General features: G+C 39.0%; 4 protein-coding genes across 9 annotated transcripts in view; all 4 read right to left on the bottom strand.

Moving 5' to 3' along the window:
* LOC117755435 overlaps positions 1–7923 on the bottom strand; it is an 8266-nt gene extending 343 nt beyond the window's left edge. Inside the window, exons 1-5 of one of the 2 annotated variants that reach the window (XM_034575240.1) lie at positions 7918–7923; positions 1314–1361; positions 891–1196; positions 722–809; positions 85–172 (exon numbers count right to left, since the gene is read on the bottom strand). In XM_034575240.1, the coding sequence (XP_034431131.1) occupies positions 85–172; positions 722–809; positions 891–1196; positions 1314–1332 (501 nt within the window). In that variant the 5' untranslated portion in view covers positions 1333–1361; positions 7918–7923. Of the gene's footprint in view, positions 1–84; positions 173–721; positions 810–890; positions 1218–1313; positions 1362–7917 lie in introns of those variants that run through there. The other variant, XM_034575237.1, reaches the window with a different exon arrangement.
* LOC117755431 (nectin-4-like) overlaps positions 1–14626 on the bottom strand; it is a 26413-nt gene extending 11787 nt beyond the window's left edge. Inside the window, exon 1 of the mRNA XM_034575228.1 lies at positions 14532–14626. The gene's annotated coding sequence lies outside the window, so the exon portion shown is untranslated. The remainder of the gene's footprint in view (positions 1–14531) is intronic.
* On the bottom strand, positions 3275–23596 carry LOC117755434. 5 transcript variants are annotated; one of them, XM_034575234.1, is made up of 5 exons: positions 23488–23596; positions 23064–23390; positions 18353–18440; positions 3759–3828; positions 3275–3659 (listed from the first exon to the last, which is right to left on the bottom strand). In XM_034575234.1, exons 1-5 carry the CDS (start codon positions 23561–23563, stop codon positions 3558–3560), a joined length of 663 nt encoding a protein of 220 aa, XP_034431125.1. In that variant the 5' UTR covers positions 23564–23596; the 3' UTR covers positions 3275–3557. The 5 variants fall into 5 exon arrangements, with proteins under 5 accessions (XP_034431125.1, XP_034431127.1, XP_034431124.1 ...); XM_034575236.1 differs by lacking the exons at positions 3275–3659; positions 3759–3828 and adding exons at positions 17121–17561; positions 17750–17803; XM_034575233.1 differs by lacking the exons at positions 3275–3659; positions 3759–3828 and adding exons at positions 17124–17596; positions 17716–17803.
* Positions 7618–14634, bottom strand: LOC117755430 (nectin-4-like). Its single transcript, XM_034575227.1, has 6 exons — positions 14453–14634; positions 12221–12559; positions 11824–12126; positions 9863–9959; positions 8801–8955; positions 7618–7958 (listed from the first exon to the last, which is right to left on the bottom strand). Exons 1-6 carry the CDS (start codon positions 14517–14519, stop codon positions 7768–7770), a joined length of 1152 nt encoding a protein of 383 aa, XP_034431118.1. The 5' UTR covers positions 14520–14634; the 3' UTR covers positions 7618–7767.

The following is a 23596-nucleotide window of genomic DNA, read 5'->3' as shown; positions in this document are numbered from 1 at the left end:
GGCAGGAAAGTGTAGAGACTTAAGAAAAATGCCAAGTGAGACACGAGAAGATGAAAGTTTGAGTGAGCACAGAATCTTTCTTACCTCTCCTCCCAACTTAACATGAAACCGGGTAAAAGTCAGAGTCCTGTGGTCACAGCGTCTCTTGTTTGAGGTCCCGGCCCTGCGTATTCTGCAGAAGTAAAATTGTGATAAAAGAGATACAATGTTTTGATAAGACAGTGACACCAGTTGAGATCAAGTTGATGCTGTTTATTGGGAACGAGTTTGATCTAGAGTGAAACACATATTTACTATTAGTGGCACGGGAGCAGTAGTAGAAGTACTGCATCTTGATTGGGGGAAAAATCACACATATTTAGGGGACTAATAACTACGAATGTGTGCAATTTGCTCAAAATACAAATGTCTAGTAGTAAAGGAGTAGAAGTCAAATGAAGTAGTAAATCTAAACCCAAAGTCTGTTCAGTAGTAAACCAACCAACGCTATAAGCAGCACAAATAACGTTCACTTTAACTTTTATAGAAATACCTGGACATAAAAAACGTAGATGACAGGACGTCCCTGGAGGTAATGACCCTTTAAATGAATTATCTGTGATTGAGCTTTACAGTCAAATCAGTCTTAGTTCCCAGAGCTGATAACTGCTCTACAACTGAACAGATCCATCCATAATTATTTAGTTTCATCTGAATCTAACAGTTAAAAGCTGTAACTCACTTGTGGAGGCAAACAGCTGCAGTGATGCCAAAGAGGAGCAACACAACTCCTCGTAGAATTATGTATAGAAAATACCACGACAGGACTTCTGCAAGAAAAGAAAGTGTATTTATGCAGGTAGCAGGACAGTGTGAACCTTGACTTGCACTACGCTCGGTGCCCTGCTTACCTGGAGGTGTCCCAGCCACGGTTAAATTCCACCTGTTACTCCATGCACCTCTTCTGTCAGTCACACTACATTGATATAGTCCTGAGTCTTCAAGCTGAGCATTAGAAATGTTCAGCTTTGAAGGAAAGTCAACGTCTATTCTCACTCTGTCAGAGGTGAAATTTGAAAAAGTCTGATTGTGTGACACAGAGTGAGAAAAAAAAAATCTACCTTTGGTCCAGATGATTTGTGTTGCTCTGTTTGTGATTGTGTTGCAAGTGAACGTGACAGAGTCTCCGCTGGACACCAGTATATCTCTGTGGTCATCTGGAAAAAACTGTAAAATCTCTGACAGGTAAAGGAGAAAATCAGTCAGTATAAAATGAAATGTGGAAATTACATCTGCAGAAAAATATGAATCTAAAATATAAACTTCCGACGTACCTGCGAGGACAGGACACATAACTACGAGATGAACAGCCAGCAGAGCAGCTTGGGTCAAGCGGAACATGGCGGCCATTAGACAGAGAGAGAGACAGACTGGAGCTTCACAGACTTTATCAGTGTTTGTGGAGGAGGCACAGAGAAAAGGAAGTGGTTAGTTACTCTTTGTCGAAACCTAAAACTAAAGTATGCCTGGTGAATGTGAATGAAACCACAAATATGATGGTGTTGGACGACACGAAACAGGTCAGCTCAGCAGTGCAATTAAATAAAAGCAAAGTAGAAAGAGCTTAATATTTAAATAAAAAGTCAAATACAGTACTAAAAACTATATATATTGAGAATTCAAGCTCCATCCTTCTTGACGCTAAAATGACAATGAAAATTGTAGGTATAAATATCACAAACTAAAATATATAATGTATGTCATTGACATTCTCAACGGCAGGAAAACCACATATGTGCAAGATGCTTACAATCTGTGTGCGTGCTCCCAGACATCACGCACACACACACAGGCCTCGGGGCTCCGCCCCCTCGCCCCCACTCACTCGCTCAGAGACACACTGAGATCAGAGCTCGTTCACGTGAAGCAGCCGGTCAGTGACTTTTTAGAAGAACAGTGGAAACAGTAAAAACAGAGTTTCTCTGGTCTCAGCTGCTCAGTGATCAGAGCAGAAGCTGCAGTCGGTTTGTTCTGAGCTTTATGAGACTGCATTTAAACATCATGAAAAATGACTCGTCAACATTTTGTGCTCAGAACAACACGAGACGTGAGGCTCACAGTCAGGACTCGGTGTTAAAGTGACCGGAGCGACACGCAGACATGATCCGACACCATCGATTAATAACTAAACACAAGATCGTAAGTTTGTCACCTAAATCATCCCAATGAAACAAATGAAACAAATGAAACAAATGAATGTGAACTAGTTCATTTTCATCTGCATGAACAGAACTTTAAACTAGTTCATTTTAAGTGTGAACTGGCACAACGCTGAGTATAACTATATATATATATATATATATAACTTGATATGATGTGTTATCAAATATGTTTTGCGGCTCCAGACAAGTTTTATTTGGTGGAAGAAGGAGCAAAATGGCTCTTTTGATAGTAAAGGTTGGCCCTGCCCTGCACCATCTCTTAAAGGGGACATAGCATGCAAATTCCACTTTGTTAGTGCTTCTACAGGTTAATGTGGGTATCTGGCATGTCTACCAACCCAAAAACTCTGGGAAAAAAACACTCGCGCGTTTTGTTATAGTTCCTCTAAGTCAGAAACGTCATGCTTGAGTGACTCGATTGAGCTTCCTGGGTTTTGTGTCGTAACGAGGCACTGGACGTCTCCCTACATGGTCTTGGCCCACCCCCCACCTCCCCTCTCTGTCTGTCTGCTTGTGTGCTTGTAGTGGATGGGCAGAGGGGGACATTTAATTATGTGATTGGGAAAATTAAAACTCCAGGACAACAGAAGGGGAATACAAAGTATGGGATGCATATTTGATAATTTATATCATATAAAATATGTAATTTATATCGTTTAAAATCATGGGGGGAGAGGGGGGAGGGGGGAGCTGGCTCATTAGCATTTAAAGGAACAGGCACTCAAAACAGGTCACTCTGTGGAGGGCTGTTTTATACAGGGTAAAAAGGGTGCTGTTTTAAATGATCCTTGTGGTAAAATTTGATCGTAATTTAATTATTTTGCTTGTTGTTTCGGTTGTTTTTTTTTTCTTGTTTTTATTTGTCCTATGTGTGTGAAGCACTATGTAATGGCTGTTTTGAAAAGCGCTATACAAATAAAGTAATTATTATTATTATTATTATTATTATTATTATTATTATTATTATTATATACAGTTTACCTTGCCTGCTTGATTAGACGATAAATCTGTTTTAAATGAATGGAATGAAGATAAGTATATAAATCAAACTTGACCTGGCGTTGGTCTTTTCAGAACACTAGAGGCCACCGACTGTCAGTCAAAGCCTTTTGAGTGTCCTTAACTTTATTGCCATGAACAACAAACTCTGAAAACCACTTTCCTCAGTGACCTCAGAGTGCATTAAACCATCAAATATAAAAACATAACAATACACAGAGTACAATCAAGAATCTATCATAAAAGTGAATGCACTGGTTTCATTGTGTTGATGTTTCACACCAGCTGTCCTCACTTGTGGCACCTGCTTTGAAGTTGAAATAACTGTCTCGTGTTTCTGTTGAATTTCCTGTTAACTCAGTAGACACCATAGATTGAGTTGAGCCTTTCCCTGTACTGACTCCTGTGCTTGTTATTTGTCCTTCTGTCAGGGCCCGCCTGAGCTTGAGGGATGACCACCTGCAGAGACAACATGTCAAAGCAAAGTTCAATCATTTCTCCAGGAAAGAAAAGACAGGAAATGTGACCGTGTGACGATGAAAAGAAAGTTCCTCTGACCTCTCCTCCTGACTGAAGATGAAGCTGGCTCTGGACTGGGTCCTGATTTGATGTCCTGGTCCTGAGTTTTCTGTAAAAGTAAAGCAATGACCTGTAATGATAACCATCACATTCCAGGTGCTACAGGTAAATTATTACGTCTGCCAAGGACGTTATGGACCCCTGTCCATTTGACTGTTGTTTTTTATTGTCAGCATGATTACTCAAAAACTACTGAACGTATTTCCACAAAACTTGGTGAAAGGATGAACCAAGAAAGAACCGTTGCAATTTTAGCAGTGATGCAGGATTCTTTTTTACACTTTCTCTAACATAGGGCATTTTTCAACATTTACATTTATTTCCCAGGGAATAATTCATGCATCTTGATGAAATGAATCAGGTAAATGTAGGGGACTGATATTTATGAGTTTGTCAAATTTAGTGCGGCTTGATTGAACTCGAGGGAAAGTCAGGCCTTAGCGATGTTTGTGTTCTACTGAGTGCCACGGGACAACCTTTTGACAGTTGACTATCAATTTCCATAATTTCTCAAACAAAAACACCAACATTTCTGTAGTTTCACCTCGATCTGATGATTTACTGCTTTACTTGGTTCATAGTACAGGCCTCTGAACCAAGTACTACATACCCCAGATTTAGTTTCTCGTCATCCGGCCTCACGGTTCCTTACATTGGCTCGTCCTGGGAAACCTGTGCTACAGATCCCACTGACTCACTCAGTGTTTTTCCTACCAGCAGCTGCCAACGTTCATATGTAACAGTCGTTCATTACGAGAGCATCGTAGTAAAGTACTTAATATGTGAACGCTGATATCTGCAGGTAAATTCAGCTACGGCAAAATGTAAGAAAATAAACAGCTGAAATAATTTCTGATTGTTAAAGTCCAGATAATGTTATTCTGTAAATGAGTTCAGGAATTTTATTGAGTTTCTTTCTTAGTGAGTATTTGTGTTTTATTGTCTGATGATAAACAAACAATATTTTTTCTAATAAAAGTCATCGGAGGGTTTATTTCTAATCTGCTATTTTCATCCCAAAGTCGTAAACAGCAGTGATGGAATAATAATAAAAGCATCAACACTGTCATGAATCCTGTCAGAAACAAATAACTCTTATATTTAGATAAAGCTATATTTTTCATCATATATTTATTTCATGTGACTCATTATTTTGTTGTAAAACCAGAGTGGACACATGAAAGGTCTGGATCAGCAAAACAGTTCTACTCATCTATAAAATATATTCTGCTCTTCATTATTTCTTACTCTCCTATGAACTCAGTTGGGATTGAACTCATCCTGCTCCGGAGCAGATTAGAGGTGCAGGTGATCATGGTTATTTTTTCTGATAAGAAGTGAAGCATGCTTCGTTTTTCTGATAACCCAGAGTTAAACCTGACGTTACATCCTGCATCGGGCCTCAGGTTGCCACAAATACCAGACTGAACATGACCACAGTGCTAGATGTGGTCCTGAGATCATTTCCATTGGCAGCACTTTGTGTATTTCCTCCCAACGTTGCGCCCTCCACTGTGCACAACAAATATCTTGACCGCAGGACAAAGCAAACCTCAAGGTCAGGAAATGACCTGCAGCTGCTTGTACAACTGGTTAAACTGCCATGAACGTAGAGCCATACTGGGTTAATGCACCTTATGCAGATGAGTGACACATTGTGGTGATCACAGTTTTGGAAAGACTTTTCAAACATTCAAAAACTTTATTTTTACTTTATCCATCATCTACTTTATAAAAAAAAGAAAATGGAGGTTATGTTTTCACCCCTGTCTGTTTATTTGTTTGTTTGTCAGCAGGATTACACAAAAACTACCAAACTGATTTCCACAAAACTTAATGGAAAGATGCAACATGGGCCGAGAAAGAACCCGTTATATTTTGGCGCAGATCCGGACAAATGTGAAATCTTTTCAATGTCTTTGTGAAATAGGCCGTCTGTGTGGATCTTGATTGGGGGGAAATCATGCATATTTAGGGGACTAATATCTGAGTGTGTGCAATTTGCTCCAAATAAAAATGTTGAGTGCCATTCAACTGATAAAAACCATCTAAACACAAGGTCTGTTCAGTATTTAACCAACCAACACTATAAGCAGCACAAATAATGTTCACTTGAACTTTTATAGAAATACCTGGATATAAGAAACGTAGATGACAGGACGTCCCTGGAGGTAATGACCCTTTAAATGAATTATCTGTGATTGAGCTTTACAGTCAAATCAGTCTTAGTTCCCAGAGCTGGTAACTGCTCTACAACTGAACAGATCCATCCATAATTATTTAGTTTCATCAAAATCTAACAGTTAAAAGCTGTAACTCACCTGTGGAGGCAAACAGCTGCAGTGATGCCAAAGAGGAGCAACACAACTCCTCGTAGAATTCTGTATACAAAATACCACGACAGGACTTCTGCAAGAAAAGAAAGTGTATTTATGCAGGTAGCAGGACAGTGTGAACCTTGACTTGCACTACGCCCGGTGCCCTGCTTACCTGGAGGTGTCTCAGCCAAGGACTTAATACATGCAGCAGTCCTGATGTCCAACTTTATTATTATTTTAGGGGAGAAATACATTTTTGGATTCCAATCGCCTTTTTTTTTTTTTTTAATTAAGAGACACACACACAGACACACACTCAGAAAAGATGGCAACATTCATAACAGATTCAAACACAGAATGCAAAACTAGACCTCACCTGAAATCACAGATCTAAAGATGTAAACAATGCTTCTTCCATCAAAAGTAAAAAGAATAAAAAACATGACGACTAAAGACTAAATCTGAAACCAAAATTATTTAGGAATTCGAAAGCTCCCCAGATGATGAATCCTTTAATCTTAGTCTTTAATGATCCTCTGACCTACTGGTTTACCTGGATGAAAAATAACATCTCACAGAACCCCCCAGAATAAACGTTTAACTAGTGAAAAATGGTGAAATGTCATCTCTGAAATAATGATACTGATAACTATCAAATGCTAGCATGCCAACTTAAGATGGAGAACACCTTCATATTTTATTTGGCAAGAGAGGGAGAGGTTGTTCTGTACCCAGCTAACATGCGTTGGTGCATTTCGGAGCTGGTGCGGCATTTCTTTCTCAGATCATTCAGCAAAATTGTAAAAGACTTTGAAATTGAGGTAAGTACAAATACTCTCACTCAGCTTCAGTTGAGTTCTATTCAAGACAAGCGTAATTATTATAAACACAATTATTCTGTGACACACTCTTATTATTTATGTCTCTGGTTTTTACTTATGTATTATTTTATTTTCGTTTGTTTTATAGCTTCAACTCGAAACTTGTGTATTTATTACTTTCATCACTATAAGTTTCCTCTTCAAATTTCTCACAAATCTTTGCAGTCAGTTTGTTTACATGCAGAACCAGGTTATAGTCAGTTTTCATATAGATTTGGGTTTTTGAGGCCATATAAGCATATAACTCAGTTTCTAATCATATCGAAAAACGGTCAAGGAAAAAAATAAACTACATAACTACAGTGTACGTATAGAAATTCAATATTCAATTGCGGCTTCCTCTGATTTTTTAGCGTAACTTGGTTCCGTGTGTATATGTTAACGTGCTGCATGATCCTCTACAAACCACTGGCACTCCAAAAAGGTTTTGTGAACACTTCACCCACCCCTCCATCGAGTGAGTGAATTCCTATTTTTGGGTCAACTATCCCTTTAACACAGGGGTTACCAAACTTTCCCATGCCCAGGACCCCCATATAGCATAAGCCTCTGGCGGGACCCCCAGTTGCAAACTTCTTTAAAATTACGTGTGGAATTTGATGGCAAATATCAAAAATCAAACATACAGCTTCTTAAAAAATTTCCCTTATTTTTATTAATAACCTCTTTTTTGTATTACAAACATTCCTTGTCATTTCTGTACAGTAATATCACCCGTAAACATATATATAAATATATATACTATTTTAAAAAATGTGTCCATTTTTGCCTTTCGCAGGAGGTAGCTAGTTATTTTTCAGGCACACAGAAACTTTCTGATGCAGCGGCTGCTCGATTCTGATTGGTTTGAACGGTGTAAACTTGGTACCTTGAAACTAAACATGGTAGTTTGTCATGTTTATAAACATGCCACACTGCTGCAGCTACGATGACAATGACGATCAGAAGAGCAAATAAGATCCAACAAACAATGCAGGATTCTGTACGGAGAAAAAAGCACAAGAAAGAAAAACACAGTTAGAGGAAATACTGATGAATACTGTCAGTTTATCTCCCTAAAACTTGTCACTGTGGTCAGTGATTGATAGGTACATGTCGAGCTCTGTAGTGCTTCAGTGTGCACTGCAACTTGGTGATGAAGTACAATGACACACACAATTTACATTTCCAGGTGTCCCAAAGCCCCAACATTCAAATTCGACTCGAAACGAGGTCATTTACATCGTGGTTTAGGCCTAAATGTCAGCTGATATCTTCCTATGAGGTGCATGCACGGACCGTCGGACGTGCTAACGCCCACTAGCTTAGCCACTTCCGGTTGACTTTAAGGCTTAAAACATGGTGTAAATGACCTCATTTCAAGTCGAATTTGAATGTCGGGGCTTGCGGACACTTGGATGACAGCACAGGAGCAGATTGGAGGCATTTTATGTTTTTTTCTGTTGTTTTATTACGTCTCAGTCACCAGTTACTTCAATTGCATCAGATTCGGCTGCTACAAAGTTTACTTCTGAGACTCCAGAAGTGTTTTCTGGACTCAAACACTTCACCCACCTCTCCATTGGCTTAGTGGTGAGTAGATAATGAGTGAAGTTTCATTTTTGGGTGAACTATCCCTTGAAGAAAACCTTGACAGAAGGCGAATGAGAGGAATCCTGACTAAATACCTGCAGCAGTCCTGATGTCCAACTCTATCATTAATTTAGGGAAGAAATACATTTTGGGATTCCAATCGCTTTTTATTTTAATTAAGAGACACACACGCAGACACACACTCAGATTCATAACAGATTCAAACACAGAATGCAAAACTAGACCTCACCTGAAATCACAGATCTAAAGATGTAAACAAAGCTTCTTCCATACGGGTTAAATGTGGTACACTGGTAGAGGCCATTCAGGTGAGGGCTCCTGGTCAGAAACTGCAGCGTTCCACCCTCTACTCTGACACCAGACTGAGGCCACGCTTGGTCAACTCTGAGGCAGAGAAAACAACAATGAGTATCAAACATGGAGCCAAGTGACGACTGCTGTAGAGACATAACATAAGTCATAATTACAAGTCTATAGGCCCTGTTCACACCTGGTATTAAAATGCATCCTGAATGTGTTCCCGGTGACTTGTGATTAGATCTCACTGTAGGAGCCATAAATAAGTTTTAAAAAAGATTTTTAGTATTATGTTGGTTATGATATAAGACGAAATGGATTTGTATTTTGGGAGTATTATCTGTTATTTATTGTTTACTTGTGATCATATTAATTTGGAAGGAAATAGGTCATAAGGATAGGGCCGGGGGTTATAGTTTATATAAGCACCTGTGTAGGAGGGAGAGAGGGTGAGTGGGGACGCTGTATTTTTTGTTGACCGCTAAAACTTTGCAACCTGCTATTTTCCGTTAGTGGGCGTTTCAATAAGATGATCTTCTTTTTATTTAATAAAGGCAGTGATTTTTGGATCAGCGCGTCATTTAAATTATTAGGCCCTACATCAGCCTCTCAGTGACACGTTTGTTTTCACAAAGTCGCTACACTCACGTATTCACTCTGTATGCAAATGATATGTCATTTCTGTCCGTGAAGTCAAATGATATTTAACCCAGTGTGACTATCAGTGCGTGTGTCAGTAAGGCTGCTTTCAGACATGCACTGGACTCCGCAGATCATGTGTGAACACAAATGTCAGAGTGAGACGCTCCGCAGTTTCTAAGGACTTCATCCAACACATTTAGAAATGATTCGTTGCAATTGTGATTATTCTCCTAACTTCAGTAACACAATATACAATTCAAACGCATCCAAATTCATATCATAAATGAAATGAATATATTCTTGTTGGGTTAAGACATTTTCCACTGAAATGGATGGATTCTAATTACTGTACCTGGTCCAGTTAAATTCTGCTTTGGGGTTGGCATCAGTCACACATTGAAATGAGTCTTCTTTGGGATTTGCATCAATTTTCACTTCCATAGGCGCAACTGCAAGAAACCGAAGGTTAAACACCACGTGTGGTTCTCATCCCACTGTGCAGAGTTATCTTGTTTACATGGGCTTTTCATTTTAATGTTTCAAGGTCTTTTTGGATCAGCAAACTTGAAAAAAAGGTTTTTTAAGGTTGCAACTTGGCACAGCTCAGTGTTAGTCTTTACAGAGGTCCATTGTGTCATTCATGATCTTGCTAAACCATGATGACTCACTGATTATACTGTTGTGGGACAAATAAAGGATTAGCTTAGCTTCCTAACTGTTGTTAAACTGTTGTTAGGATTTTAATAATATAATTAGACACTATAGCCCCGAAAAGGATCGATTTTACACGCACCATGTTTGTACCTTAACAGAAAGAATTTATGTTTTGTTATGTGTTAGGACTGTAATCCGTGGCATACAATACACTGTACTTAAACTTGTTCTCATACATAAACCTTTATATATATTACAGTATTCCTTTAGCTTTATTCAACATCACACATACATGAATGCACTGTGCTCATTAAGACACTGTGACCTATGCCTTAGAAAGAAATCAAGAAGCTGCCCCAGCTTCTGAAGGCCAGATTGGAAAGGCGTTGTCTTGTCTGATAAATACGCATGCTTACACACACAGAACATACAGACGATAAAACAGAAACACAATGTTTCACACTCCAATGAACAAAAACACTGTGTCTGCAAAACTACTGAAGACTCACAAAGCTTCAGCCGGATAAAGGCTTTTTCTTAATACACAAAACTTAACACTGTCAGAATGTGAAGATTTGCCCAGCTACTATCAAAGGAGTGACGAACCTGGGAGCGGCTCCTCATCATTGGTGGATTCCAGTTCCAAGATGCTGGGACCACGCCTTCAACCTACTATTATAAATATTGCACCTGTCATCCGTTCGGGGCGACTCTTGACTACCCCGAGCTACTGACTAAAAGCCGAGGCTGTGCCTTGAGTGCCCATAGCTATGCTGTACCTTTTCATTGCTTCTAAATAAATACTTTTTGAACTAAGACCGACCCTTCTCATACCTAAGGATAAAAGAACACGACACTGTTCAAAAATCATTTGAGTGCTGCAATTGATACATGTATATACAAAAGGCTTTCATTAAAAACATTTTTAAAGCTTGTATTTCTCATGTCTGTCCTTGTTTGTTTTTTGATGTGACCATAGATGGTACAAGAACAAAATGGTACCGAATGCCTCATTAGGAGACGCTATCTATGTTCATCCTCAGCTGCCAAGTTCTGTACTCTGTACTTAAGCACTTCCAAACGCTCTCTCTAAGGATTTTAAATCAATCCATGAAAACGTTAATCATTTTAACTCGGCAGTGTGGCACCAGAGACATCCAAAAAGAAATCATAGACGAAACTAATGTCATGGAAAAATGACAGAATTCGCCTGCTAAAGAGGGAATGCTGTAGAGCGGAGAGAATGTGGAGAAAGAGCAAACAATCGACACAATAATGTTTTATATCCAAAACATCAAAGGTCAACTTCACTGCAACATCATAATGTTCTGCAAAAAAATAAAACTTTCCTGGCCATTATTCAACACAATAAGTCAAGAACAGCAGGGACATATTGAGACTGTACTACTGAGGCAAACACCAACAAGTTTGTAATTATGATTTTAAAATAGGCCACAGTGTTTACCAATGGGGTGCAAGGTGTCCTGTAATCCGCAGCACAGATTCAACCACCTTCAACATGAGAGCAGCGCTCGAGTGTGCAGGGCCTTTAATATAATTAACCATTAGGAAAACTGTAATCTTTCAAAAAGAATTGATGTTGTGAATGAGAAATAAGCCTCATCAGAAACTGAGGTAGAGGAGTGTTTGTATACTCACAGTAAACATGTATAGTAAAGGGCATCTCTGTCTCTTTCGACAGGGCTGGACTGGTGACGACACAGTGGACCACCTGTTGGTTGATTCCCATGGTAGGTACTCCAAACAGGTAGCTGACTGTGGTAGTCATACCATCGTCATGATGCGTGGAGTTGGCTGTTGCCCTCAAGTTTTCTGCTAAGCTACCTGTGAGCCAGCTCACGTTTGCAGGAGGCTTGGAACCAGCAGCCGTGCAGGTGGCAATGCAAACTTCTTTATCAGCCAAAGTAGGAAGGTTATCCTTCACACGTATGACAGGAGGCACTAAAAGAGTTATCAGACACAAAAGGTTAACATGCCCAAGAAGGGAATCTTCTCTCATTCACACAAAAGATTTTTTAATCAAATATTAATTTACCGAGCACATCCAGATGTATATACGTGTTGTGACTTCCACTGGGGAACAAAGTGAAGCTGCAAGTGTAGATGCCTTCATCCAGCAATGAGACATTGGATATCTGAACAGCTCCATTAAACTCATTGAAGTTCCCAATAAACTTAATTCGATCATCGCGTCCATTGACATACTCTGGTCCATTTGTTTTCAGAACCGTCAAGAAATCATTATTTCTTTTAACTCTGGTCGTCCTCTGCCATGAAATCTGGGTGAGGGTCTCTGTGGTGTCAACAAGTTGGCAGGGGAATGTAACTGTACGTCCTTGCACCACAGTCTGGTTTCCTCCAATCACCTGGAGAGCTGTAAAAGGCATAAAACCTATCAGACTATTTGAAAGCACAAACAGAGGTAAAAAGCCACATGCAAGAAATCCTAAAACATTTGATTGGACTATCTGGCAGCCCGGCTTCGTTTCTTACACCTGCGCTACGTGGCAGCTAACAGGTGGCTTGTAATCGTGTGTTTCTGGTTGAATCGTTCTAAAGCAACTGAACTGGTTTGTTCTCTTCATCCTCTTTACTGATTGAGTGAATTCAATTAAAATATATTGGCTGTGAAAACTCAAGGGCAGGGATTATTATTATTAGGCACTGTTAGGGTTGCAAAGGGGCGGAAAATGTCCGGTAAATTTCCCGGAAACTTTCCATGGGAAGTTAAGCACAGGAAATTTGTAAATTTTGACACTTTTGTTTGCAAAAGTTAGCCTATAACAAGGAACTTTAATGTAGTTGAAAACAAGACTAGGCAAGCCTAGCTCAGCTGGACCCTGGATGCAGCTAGTTGGGAACATTGTAGGCTAACCTTTTACAGCAGTGAGAGTAGGATGTATGTATGTCCACACAAAAGTACACCATCACCTCGATTATTCGCGGCTGTTGGGACCATCAAAAGAGCGAGAGTTGGGCGTAGGGAATACATTTATTTCATTCAACATTCATGTGTTTTGTTGTTCAATGAAAGAATCGATTAAAGTTCTACTCACAAATGGATTAAGTCAAAAATGGCATTTTAAAAATTTGTATTAGAAATGTTTGCATGCATGTCTGCTTATGACAAAACAAAATGTTTATATTTATGTCTGTATATGACAAGGTAAATACAGTTAGTATAAATTACCCCAAAATTTCCAGTTTATTCCCGATAATTCTCATGGAAAGTTTCCAACTTTGAATATTCCTGGAATTTTGCAACCCTAGGCACTGTGAGTTGTTAAATAGGAGTCACCATGCGTTTAGTATATGCCTGGTGACTGGTGTGTGTTCGACTTCATGTGTCTCTGTGCAGTGCTGACATAACGTGATGCATGCTGGTCTTAACACAAAGCGGTTACAGTTTTTCTCCTCCAACTGCAGAACTTGGAAACCTGCTGTTACCAAACAACTCACCCTGATTGGCTGAAAGCTTCAACGACACTCTTTTAAGATTAATTATCAGCAGCTGCTAATCTCCAAAGAGGATGAGATGCCTATTTGACTTCCTTCTGACACTTATTCTTTACAGATGGCCACTAACCAATACCGTTTTGATTTTCTTTTCAAGTTTCTATAATTGTATTTGTCATGTGCAAGTTAGCACAGGAGCAACAGTACAATGAAGGTGTTGGACGAGAAGAAACAGGTCAGCTCAGCAGAGCAATAAGTGAAATAAAAGCAAAGTAGAAAGAGCTTAATATTTAAATAAAAAGTCAAATACAGTACTAAAAACTATATACACTCCAAGATGCAATGTAACATTTGATTATGCAAATGTAGTGATAACTTTGAACTGCACCTTTATTAATTATCTGTACCCTTATTGATCCTTAATATACAAATATAATGAATATAAATCTCATCATCAGAACGAAACACAAATAAATTACATTAGAAGTAAATACAATTATGATACAAATATAAGTATGATCATTATAAGTAAAGACAGATATCATACAAATATAAATATGATCATCAGAGCTAAATACGATGTGGAAAGCACTCGACTTATATAAGATTTTCTCCACAATTATTATGTTATTTCACCGTTTCTATTTTCAATGAAAAATAATTTTGTCTTCCTGTGAGTAACCGTCAGTAAGTATTATTATTATTATTATTATTAGCTTAACTAGCCTATTATCATGACGTGTTTTCATGGAGCCTCCAGTGTGGTCCCCTCTCTCCTCATGCAAAATATTAAAGAGGAGGAGCATCTTACCGTTTGTCTGTGTGTTCGCGTTCAGGAGGAACAATAACATGAGCCACATGTTGTTGAGTTCCTCCATTTATCCATTCATGTCTGAGCTCGATGATACAGAAGACCGACGGGGAGAGAAGACGATGCTTGCGGGTGGAACAACAACACGAGGTGAAGTTTGGAGGTTCATAAAACGCCCATTGCTTCACTTCTACTTTCTTTTTCCTTCTTCTTCTTCTTCCTCTTCTTCTTTCCGGCAGACTGGTGCTTTACTGCCACCCACCGGTAGGGAATCATCACTGCAGTTTATGCGATATAAATTTGTAATTTTCAGGAAGTGCAAGACTTCCCCAGCTCTCTCCTTCTTGTACATCCCATCACCAAGCAGTGTTTTTACAGAGAAAGTTTCAGTACCCAGTTTGCCTAATCCTATAAAAAGCTCCCTCCTTTCTTTGGCATAGAGTGGAAAATACATCAGAATATGTTGGACAGACTCCAGGACTCCACAGTTGTCACAGTTTCCATCTCTGTGTTTTCCAATAAGCACCAACCCACTTGCTAGTCCACAATGCCCGAGCCTTAACCTTGTCGATTTGATTTCATCTATTCGAGGCATGGATATGTTATTGACAGGTTTAACTGATGCTTGGATGTTATATAGCTTTCTTCCTCTGATGTCTCCATCCCGACCTTGCTGCAGCCTCAGTGGAGCCTCCCCTGCTTCCACCAGCAGTGCAGAGACCGGCGTTGACCGGATTGCTCCTATACACAGTCTCAAATCCTGAACAACATCCAACTTTGCCAGAGTAGATTTTGCTGCTGAACCATACGCCAAGCACCCATAATCAAAATGTGCTCTGATCATAGCCCTGTAGATCATCAGCATTACATTTCTGTCTGCCCCCCAGAAGCACCCAGTCAAGCACCTCATACTATTTATAACTTTCTCACACTTAATAATCATTTTCCCCACCATGTTCTCTATATGTCAGTTTTTCATCCAACCATACACCTAAAAACGTAAAGACCTTGACTCTTTCAAGGGGTTCTCCATCCGATTTGAGTCCCTGGATATCTACATTCTTTTTCCTGCCAAAAATCACATGTTTTGTCTTTGATAGAGACAATCTGAAACCCCACTTATCAGCCCGAGCCTGCACCTTATCCATAGCACCCTGCATCGGTTTCATCAAATATCTAACATTGCGACCTCTCTCCCATATGGCTCCGTCATCCGCATACAGGGATCTACCAAATCCATCTCCCACTTCATCAAACACCACTGGGGACCACTGGGGACCACTGGGGACAGCACTTGAGACATTATTTCATCAATTTTTTCTATATCCAACTGGAGACAAGGGGTTGTAATAATTTATTTCTGAAAATCTTCCTGTTGAGCTCCGTATTTCTATCACAACACACTCAAGCTCTGATAGCACATTTACCCTCCTGTATTGAATTCCCTCCCTCACAAATACTGCACATCCTCCCCCTGAAGTATTACGATCTTTGAGCAGACAAACATATCCCGGTAATACAAAATTAAGATTAGGTTTCAGCCACGTCTCTTGTACACATATTAACCCTGGTTTTTCTTTAAAGGCATCTACACATTGTTTAAACTCTTGCCCATTGGCCACCAGACTCCTGGCATTCCACTGGAGGATAAGTATCATCATCTTCCTCTGTTCGGCCTCCACCTGTTTTTACCTTTCCCTTCTCTAGAAAACACACGTCTGTAAAGTGTTGATGGCTCAACCTCTTCAATTCCAAGAACCCTCTCAGCAGTTTTCACCTCATCTCTAACCACATCTGAATTATAAAGGTCAGGAAATGAAACTTGTTTACCTCCATTGAGTCTTCTGTTACACGTGTTACTGGAGTGGAGCCTCCCCCTTCATTCCTCTTCATTTCCTCTACTTCACCACATTTAGTAACTTTTTATCAGCCTCAGCATATGTGGTCCCTTCATTGATTTCTCTGTACTGCTGCACCCTCTACTTTGCTCCTCAATGACCGTTCTTCAGTTTGTGGGGTTTCTTGGTTGTTTTAGCTCATAGGTGCATTATCGCCAGCTTCTGGACTGGAGTGGGAGCAGTAGCTTGGCAGCAGACAAAACTAAACAAAAATTGTATTATTATTTTCTGAAGTCCTGTTTCGCTTAAGTAGTTCATTAGAAGCAAATGTAAATTCCTTGATGTATTTCCTAACACATTTTCTCAAGTAATATTTAGCTTTTCGTGATAACAATTCCCATCTTTGTTCATTATATTTGTCAAACTCTATCAATACATGAGTGACAGTTTACGTATTTTTTTTTTTTTTTGCAGTGTTCCAGTTGGGTGCTTGCCAAAACAGGAACCAAAGCAAAGCAAACCAAAGAAGAACAAACAACCAAACAGAAGCCTTAACACATCTCAACATCAAGTATATTTTACATCAATCAATCAAATTTTATTTGTATAGCCCATATTCACAAATCACAATTTGTTTCATAGGGCATTAACGATGTGTGACATCCTCTATCCTTAACCCTCAACAAGAGTAAGTAAAAATTACAAAAAAAAAACACTGAACAGAGTAAAAAGAAGGTAGAAACCTCAGAGAGCCACATGGGAGGGATCCCTCTCCCAGGACGGACAGAAGTGCAGTAGATGCCACGTGTAATGGAGAACATCAGTAAGATAAGAGTATTTACAGCATTGATTAGAATAAACAGTTTGTAGCATAATGGAAGGTAAATGATTTGATGGATTATTGTCAGTAATGTCAGAATATCAGAGTAGGAATATTGTATATCATGCATGTAATGGTCACATGCCCAGCCACAGAAAGCTGGTTACCATAGAATAATGTGAAACATTGCTTTAGGATATTTTTACAACATATATCGATATAAATATATATCTCATTAAGCTTGGCCTCTGTGAACATTTATGGATTCATTTATTTGTATACATCATCATAAACAAAATGTCCTCTCTCTTGTGATACCTGTACAACATCTCTCTGTATTCTTATTCAGCTGTAATGTGATCTTCATACCTCTCAGTCAAGTAGAGGCCATTGAACTGGGTCTATTGGTTCATATTGACCACCGCTTGTAATTAGTCTGTATTCTGCACAACTTTGGGGTTGAGGAGGAAGCGCCCCCTGTAGGTGCTGAAAAGAAGAATAGATCAGAATCCAAACAGATTGGCAGGAAAGTGTAGAGACTTAAGAAAAATGTCAAGTGAGACACGAGAAGATGAAAGTTTGAGTGAGCACAGAATCTTTCTTACCTCTCCTCCCAACTTAACATGAAACCGGGTAAAAGTCAGAGTCCTGTGGTCACAGCGTCTCTTGTGTGAGGTCCCGGCCCTGCGTATTCTGCAGAAGTAAAATTGTGATAAAAGAGATACGTTTTTTTGATAAGACAGTGACACCAGTTGAGATCAAGTTGATGCTGTTTATTGGGAACGAGTTTGATCTAGAGTGAAACACATATTTAATATTAGTGGCACGGGAGCAGTAGTAGAAGTACTGCATCTTGATTGGGGAAAAAATCACACATATTTAGGGGACTAATAACTACGAATGTGTGCAATTTGCTCAAAATACAAATGTCTAGTAGTAAAGGAGTAGAAGTCAAATGAAGTAGTAAATCTAAACCCAAAGTCTGTTCAGTAGTAAACCAACCAACGCTATAAGCAGCACAAATAACGTTCACTTTAACTTTTATAGAAATACCTGGACATAAGAAACGTAGATGACAGGACGTCCCTGGAGGTAATGACCCTTTAAATGAATTATCTATGATTGAGCTTTACAGTCAAATCAGTCTTAGTTCCCAGAGCTGATAACTGCTCTACAACTGAACAGATCCATCCATAATTATTTAGTTTCATCTGAATCTAACAGTTAAAAGCTGTAACTCACCTGTGGAGGCAAACAGCTGCAGTGATGCCAAAGAGGAGCAACACAACTCCTCGTAGAATTGTGTAAAGAAAATACGACGACAGGACTTCTGCAAGAAAATAAAGTGTATTTATGCAGGTAGCAGGACAGTGTGAACCTTGACTTGCACTACGCTCGGTGCCCTGCTTACCTGGAGGTGTCTCAGCCACGGTTAAATTCCACCTGTTACTCCTTGGAAAACTCCTTCCATCAGTCACACTACATTGATATAGTCCTGAGTCTTCATGCTGAGCATTAGAAATGTTCAGCTTTGAATGAAAGTCAACTTCTATTCTCATTCTGTCAGAGGTGAAATTTGAAAAAGTCTGATTGAGTGACACAGAGTGAGAAAAACAAAATTTGCCTTTGGTCCAGTTGATTTGTGTTGCTCTGTTTGTGGTTGTGTTGCAAGTGAACGTGACAGAGTCTCCGCTGGACACCAATATATCTCTGTGGTCATCTGGAAAAAACTGTAAAATCTCTGACAGGTAAAGGAGAAAATCAGTCAGTATAAAATGAAATGTGGAAATTACATCTGCAGAAAAATATGAATCTAAAATATAAACTTCCGACGTACCTGCGAGGACAGGACACATAACTACGAGATGAACAGCGAGCAGAGCAGCTTGGGTCAAGTGGAACATGGCGGCCATTAGACAGAGAGAGAGACAGACTGGAGCTTCACAGACTTTATCAGTGTTTGTGGAGGAGGCACAGAGAAAAGGAAGTGGTAAGTTGCTCTTTGTCAAAACCTAAAACTAAAGTATGCCTGGTGAATGTGAATGAAACCACAAATATGATGATTTACTTCAAATGAGAATATTGAGAATTCAAGCTCCATCCTTCTTGACGGTAAAATGATGATGAAAATTGTTGGTATAAATATCACAAACTAAAATATATAATGTATGTAATTGACATTCTCAACGGCAGGAAAACCACATATGTGCAAGATACTTACAAACTGTGACCCTCCTGCTGAGTGTGGTTTCACAGTGTGACAAACACTGTCTGATGCTCATGAGAAGGAAGATAACTGTTTTTATCACAGGACAATTGTACACTTTTACCTTAACTTGATCTGTCAAGTTAAAAATAACCTTTCTCTGTACGAGGGTCCTTAAAAATCCACTGGTGACATTCGTCTAATCCTACACCCTGCACCATCTCTTAAAACTTACCTTTACTAAATGGCTCTTAGTTGAGAATTTTTATGCATTATTATGTTTCTTTTATCCTTTTTGTTTGCCGATGATTTTCAATGATGTTGTAGTATTTTATTTGTTTATATTACATAATTTGTGCTCTCTGATTTTAAATAATTTTGCTTGTTGTTTCGGATGTTTTGTTTTGTTGTTTTTATTTGTCCTCTATGCGAAGCACTATGTAATGACTGTTTTGAAAAGCGCTATACAAATAAAGTCATGAATATTATTATTATTATTATTATTATTATTATTATTATTATTATTATTATTATTATTATTATTATTATTATTATTATATACAGTTTACCTTGCCTGCATGATTAGACAATAAATCTGTATTAAATGAATGGAATGAAGATAAGTATATAAATCAAACTTGACCTGGCATTGGTCTTTGAAGCATAAAATAGTTTGATAGAAACAACCACATTCAATTCCTTTTCAGAACACTAGAGGCCACCGACTGTCAGTCAAAGCCTTTTGATTGTCCTTAACTTTATTGCCATGAACAACAAACTCTGAAAATCACTTTCCTCAGTGACCTCAGAGTGCATTAAACCATCAAATATAAAAACATAACAATACACAGAGTACAATCAAGAATCTATCATAAAATTGAATGCACTGGTTTCATTGTGTTGATGTTTCACACCAGCTGTCCTCACTTGTGGCACCTGCTTTGAAGTTGAAATAACTGTCTCGTGTTTCTGTTGAATTTCCTGTTAACTCAGTAGACACCATAGATTGAGTTGAGCCTTTCCCTGTACTGACTCCTGTGCTTGTTATTTGTCCTCCTGTCAGGGCCCGCCTGAGCTTGAGGGATGACCACCTGCAGAGACAACATGTCAAAGCAAAGTTCAATCATTTCTCCAGGAAAGAAAAGACAGGAAATGTGACCGTGTGACGATGAAAATAAAGTTCCTCTGACCTCTCCTCCTGACTGAAGATGAAGCTGGCTCTGGACTGGGTCCTGATTTGATGTCCTGGTCCTGAGTTTTCTGTAAAAGTAAAGCAATGACCTGTCATGATAACCATCACATTCCAGGTGCTACAGGTAAATTATAACGTCTGCCAAGGACATTGTGGACCCCTGTCCATTTGACTGTTGTTGTTTTTTATTGTCAGCAGGATTACTCAAAAACTACTGAACGTATTTCCACAAAACTTGGTGAAAGGATGAACCAAGAAAGAACCCTTTCAATTTTAGCAGTGATGCAGGATGCTTTTGTCCACTTTCTTTAACATAGGGCATTTTTCAACATTTACATTTATTTCCCAGGGAATAATTCATGCATCTTGATGAAATGAATCAGGTAAATGTAGGGGACTGATATTTATGAGTTTGTCAAATTTAGTGCGGCTTGATTGAACTCGAGGGAAAGTCAGGCCTTAGCGATGTTTGTGTTCTACTGAGTGCCACGGGACAACCTTTTGACAGTTGACTATCAATTTCCATAATTTCTCAAACAAAAACACCAACATTTCTGTAGTTTCACCTCGATCTGATGATTTACTGCTTTACTTGGTTCATAGTACAGGCCTCTGAACCAAGTACTACATACCCCAGATTTAGTTTCTCGTCATCCGGCCTCACGGTTCCTTACATTGGCTCGTCTTGGGAAACCTGTGCTACAGATCCCACTGACTCACTCAGTGTTTTTCCTACCAGCAGCTGCCAGAGTTCATATGTAACAGTCGTTCATTACGAGAGCATCGTAGTAAAGTACTTAATATGTGAACGCTGATATCTGCAGGTAAATTCAGCTACGGCAAAATGTAAGAAAGTAAACAGCTGAAATAATTTCTGATTGTTAAAGTCCAGATAATGTTATTCTGTAAATAAGTTCAGGAATTTTATTGAGTTTCTTTCTTAGTGAGTATTTGTGTTTTATTGTCTGATGATAAACAAACAATATTTTTTCTAATAAAAGTCATCGGAGGGTTTATTTCTAATCTGCTATTTTCATCCCAAAGTCGTAAACAGCAGTGATGGAATAATAATAAAAGCATCAACACTGTCATGAATCCTGTCAGAAACAAATAACTCTTATATTTAGATAAAGCTATATTTTTCATCATATATTTATTTCATGTGACTCATTATTTTGTTGTAAAACCAGAGTGGACACATGAAAGGTCTGGATCAGCAAAACAGTTCTACTCATCTATAAAATATATTCTGCTCTTCATTATTTCTTACTCTCCTGTGAATTCAGTTGGGCTTGAACTCATCCTGCTCCGGAGCAGATAAGAGGTGCAGGTGATCATGGTTATTTTCTCTGATAAGAAGTGAAGCATGCTTCGTTTTTCTGATAACCCAGAGTTAAACCTGACGTTACATCCTGCATCGGGCCTCAGGTTGCCACAAATAACAGACTGAACATGACCACAGTGCTAGATGTGGTCCTGAGATGATTTCCATTGGCAGCACTTTGTGTTTATACAAAGGGGTCAACAAATATTGACTGGGGTCAACAATACTGGGGTCAACAAATATCTTGACCCCAGGACAAAGCAAACCTCAAGGTCAGGAAATGACCTGCAGCTGCTTGTACAACTGGTTAAACTGCCATGAATGTAGAGCCATACTGGGTTAATGCACCTTATGCAGATGAGTGACACATTGTGGTGATCACAGTTTTGGAAAGACTTTTTAAATATTCAAAAACTTTATTTTTACTTTATCCATCATCTACTTTATATATATATATATATATATATATATATAAATAAAATATAATGGAGGTTATGTTTACACCAGTCTGTTTATTTGTTTGTTTGTCAGCAGGATTACACAAAAACTACCAAACTGATTTCCACAAAACTTAATGGAAGGATGCAACATGGGCCGAGAAAGAACCGGTTATATTTTGGCGCAGATCCGGACAAATGTGAAATCTTTTCAATTTCTTTGCGAAATAGGCCGTCTGTGTGGATCTTGATGGGGGGGGGGGAAATCATGCATATTTAGGGGACTAATATCTGAGTGTGTGCAATTTGCTCCAAATAAAAATGTTGAGTGCCATTCAACTGATAAAAAACATCTCAACACAAGGTCTGTTCAGTATTTAATCAACCAACACTATAAGCAGCACAAATAATGTTCACTTGAACTTTTATAGAAATACCTGGATATAAAAAACCTAGATGACAGGACGTCCCTGGAGGTAATGACCCTTTAAATAAATTATCTGTGATTGAGCTTTACAGTCAAATCAGTCTTAGTTCCCAGAGCTGGTAACTGCTCTACAACTGAATAGATCCATCCATAATTATTCACTTTCATCAGAATCTAAAGTTAAAAGCTGTAACTCACCTGTGGAGGCAAACAGCTGCAGTGATGCCAAAGAGGAGCAACACAACTCCAGGTAGAATTGTGTATAGAAAATACGACGACAGGACTTCTGCAAGAAAAGAAAGTGTATTTATGCAGGTAGCAGGACAGTGTGAACCTTGACTTGCACTCCGCTCGGTGCCCTGCTTACCTGGAGGTGTCTCAGCCACGGTTAAATTCCACCTGTTACTCCATGCACCTCTTCTGTCAGTCACACTACATTGATATAGTCCTGAGTCTTCAAGCTGAGCATTAGAAATGTTCAGCTTTGAAGGAAAGTCAACGTCTATTCTCACTCTGTCAGAGGTGACATTTGAAAAAGTCTGATTGAGTGACACAGAGTGAGAAAAAAAAAATTTGCCTTTGGTCCAGTTGATTTGTGATGTTCTGTTTGTGGATATGTTGCAAGTGAACGTGACAGAGTCTCCGCTGGACACCAGTATATCTCTGTGGTCATCTGGAAAAAACTGTAAAATCTCTGACAGGTAAAGGAGAAAATCAGTCAGTATGAAATGAAATGTGTAAATTACATCTGCAGAAAATCACGCATCTAAAAACATAAACTTCCGACGTACCTGCGAGGACCGGACACATAACTACGAGATGAACAGTGAGCAGAGCAGCTTGGTTCAAGTGGAACATCGCGATCATTAGACAGAGAGAGAGACAGACTGGAGCTTCACA

The sequence above is a fragment of the Hippoglossus hippoglossus genome, chromosome 21 (assembly GCF_009819705.1).
Source record: "Hippoglossus hippoglossus isolate fHipHip1 chromosome 21, fHipHip1.pri, whole genome shotgun sequence".
NCBI classification, from domain to species: domain Eukaryota; kingdom Metazoa; phylum Chordata; class Actinopteri; order Pleuronectiformes; family Pleuronectidae; genus Hippoglossus; species Hippoglossus hippoglossus.
This window is presented reverse-complemented; position numbering and strand designations above follow the sequence as displayed.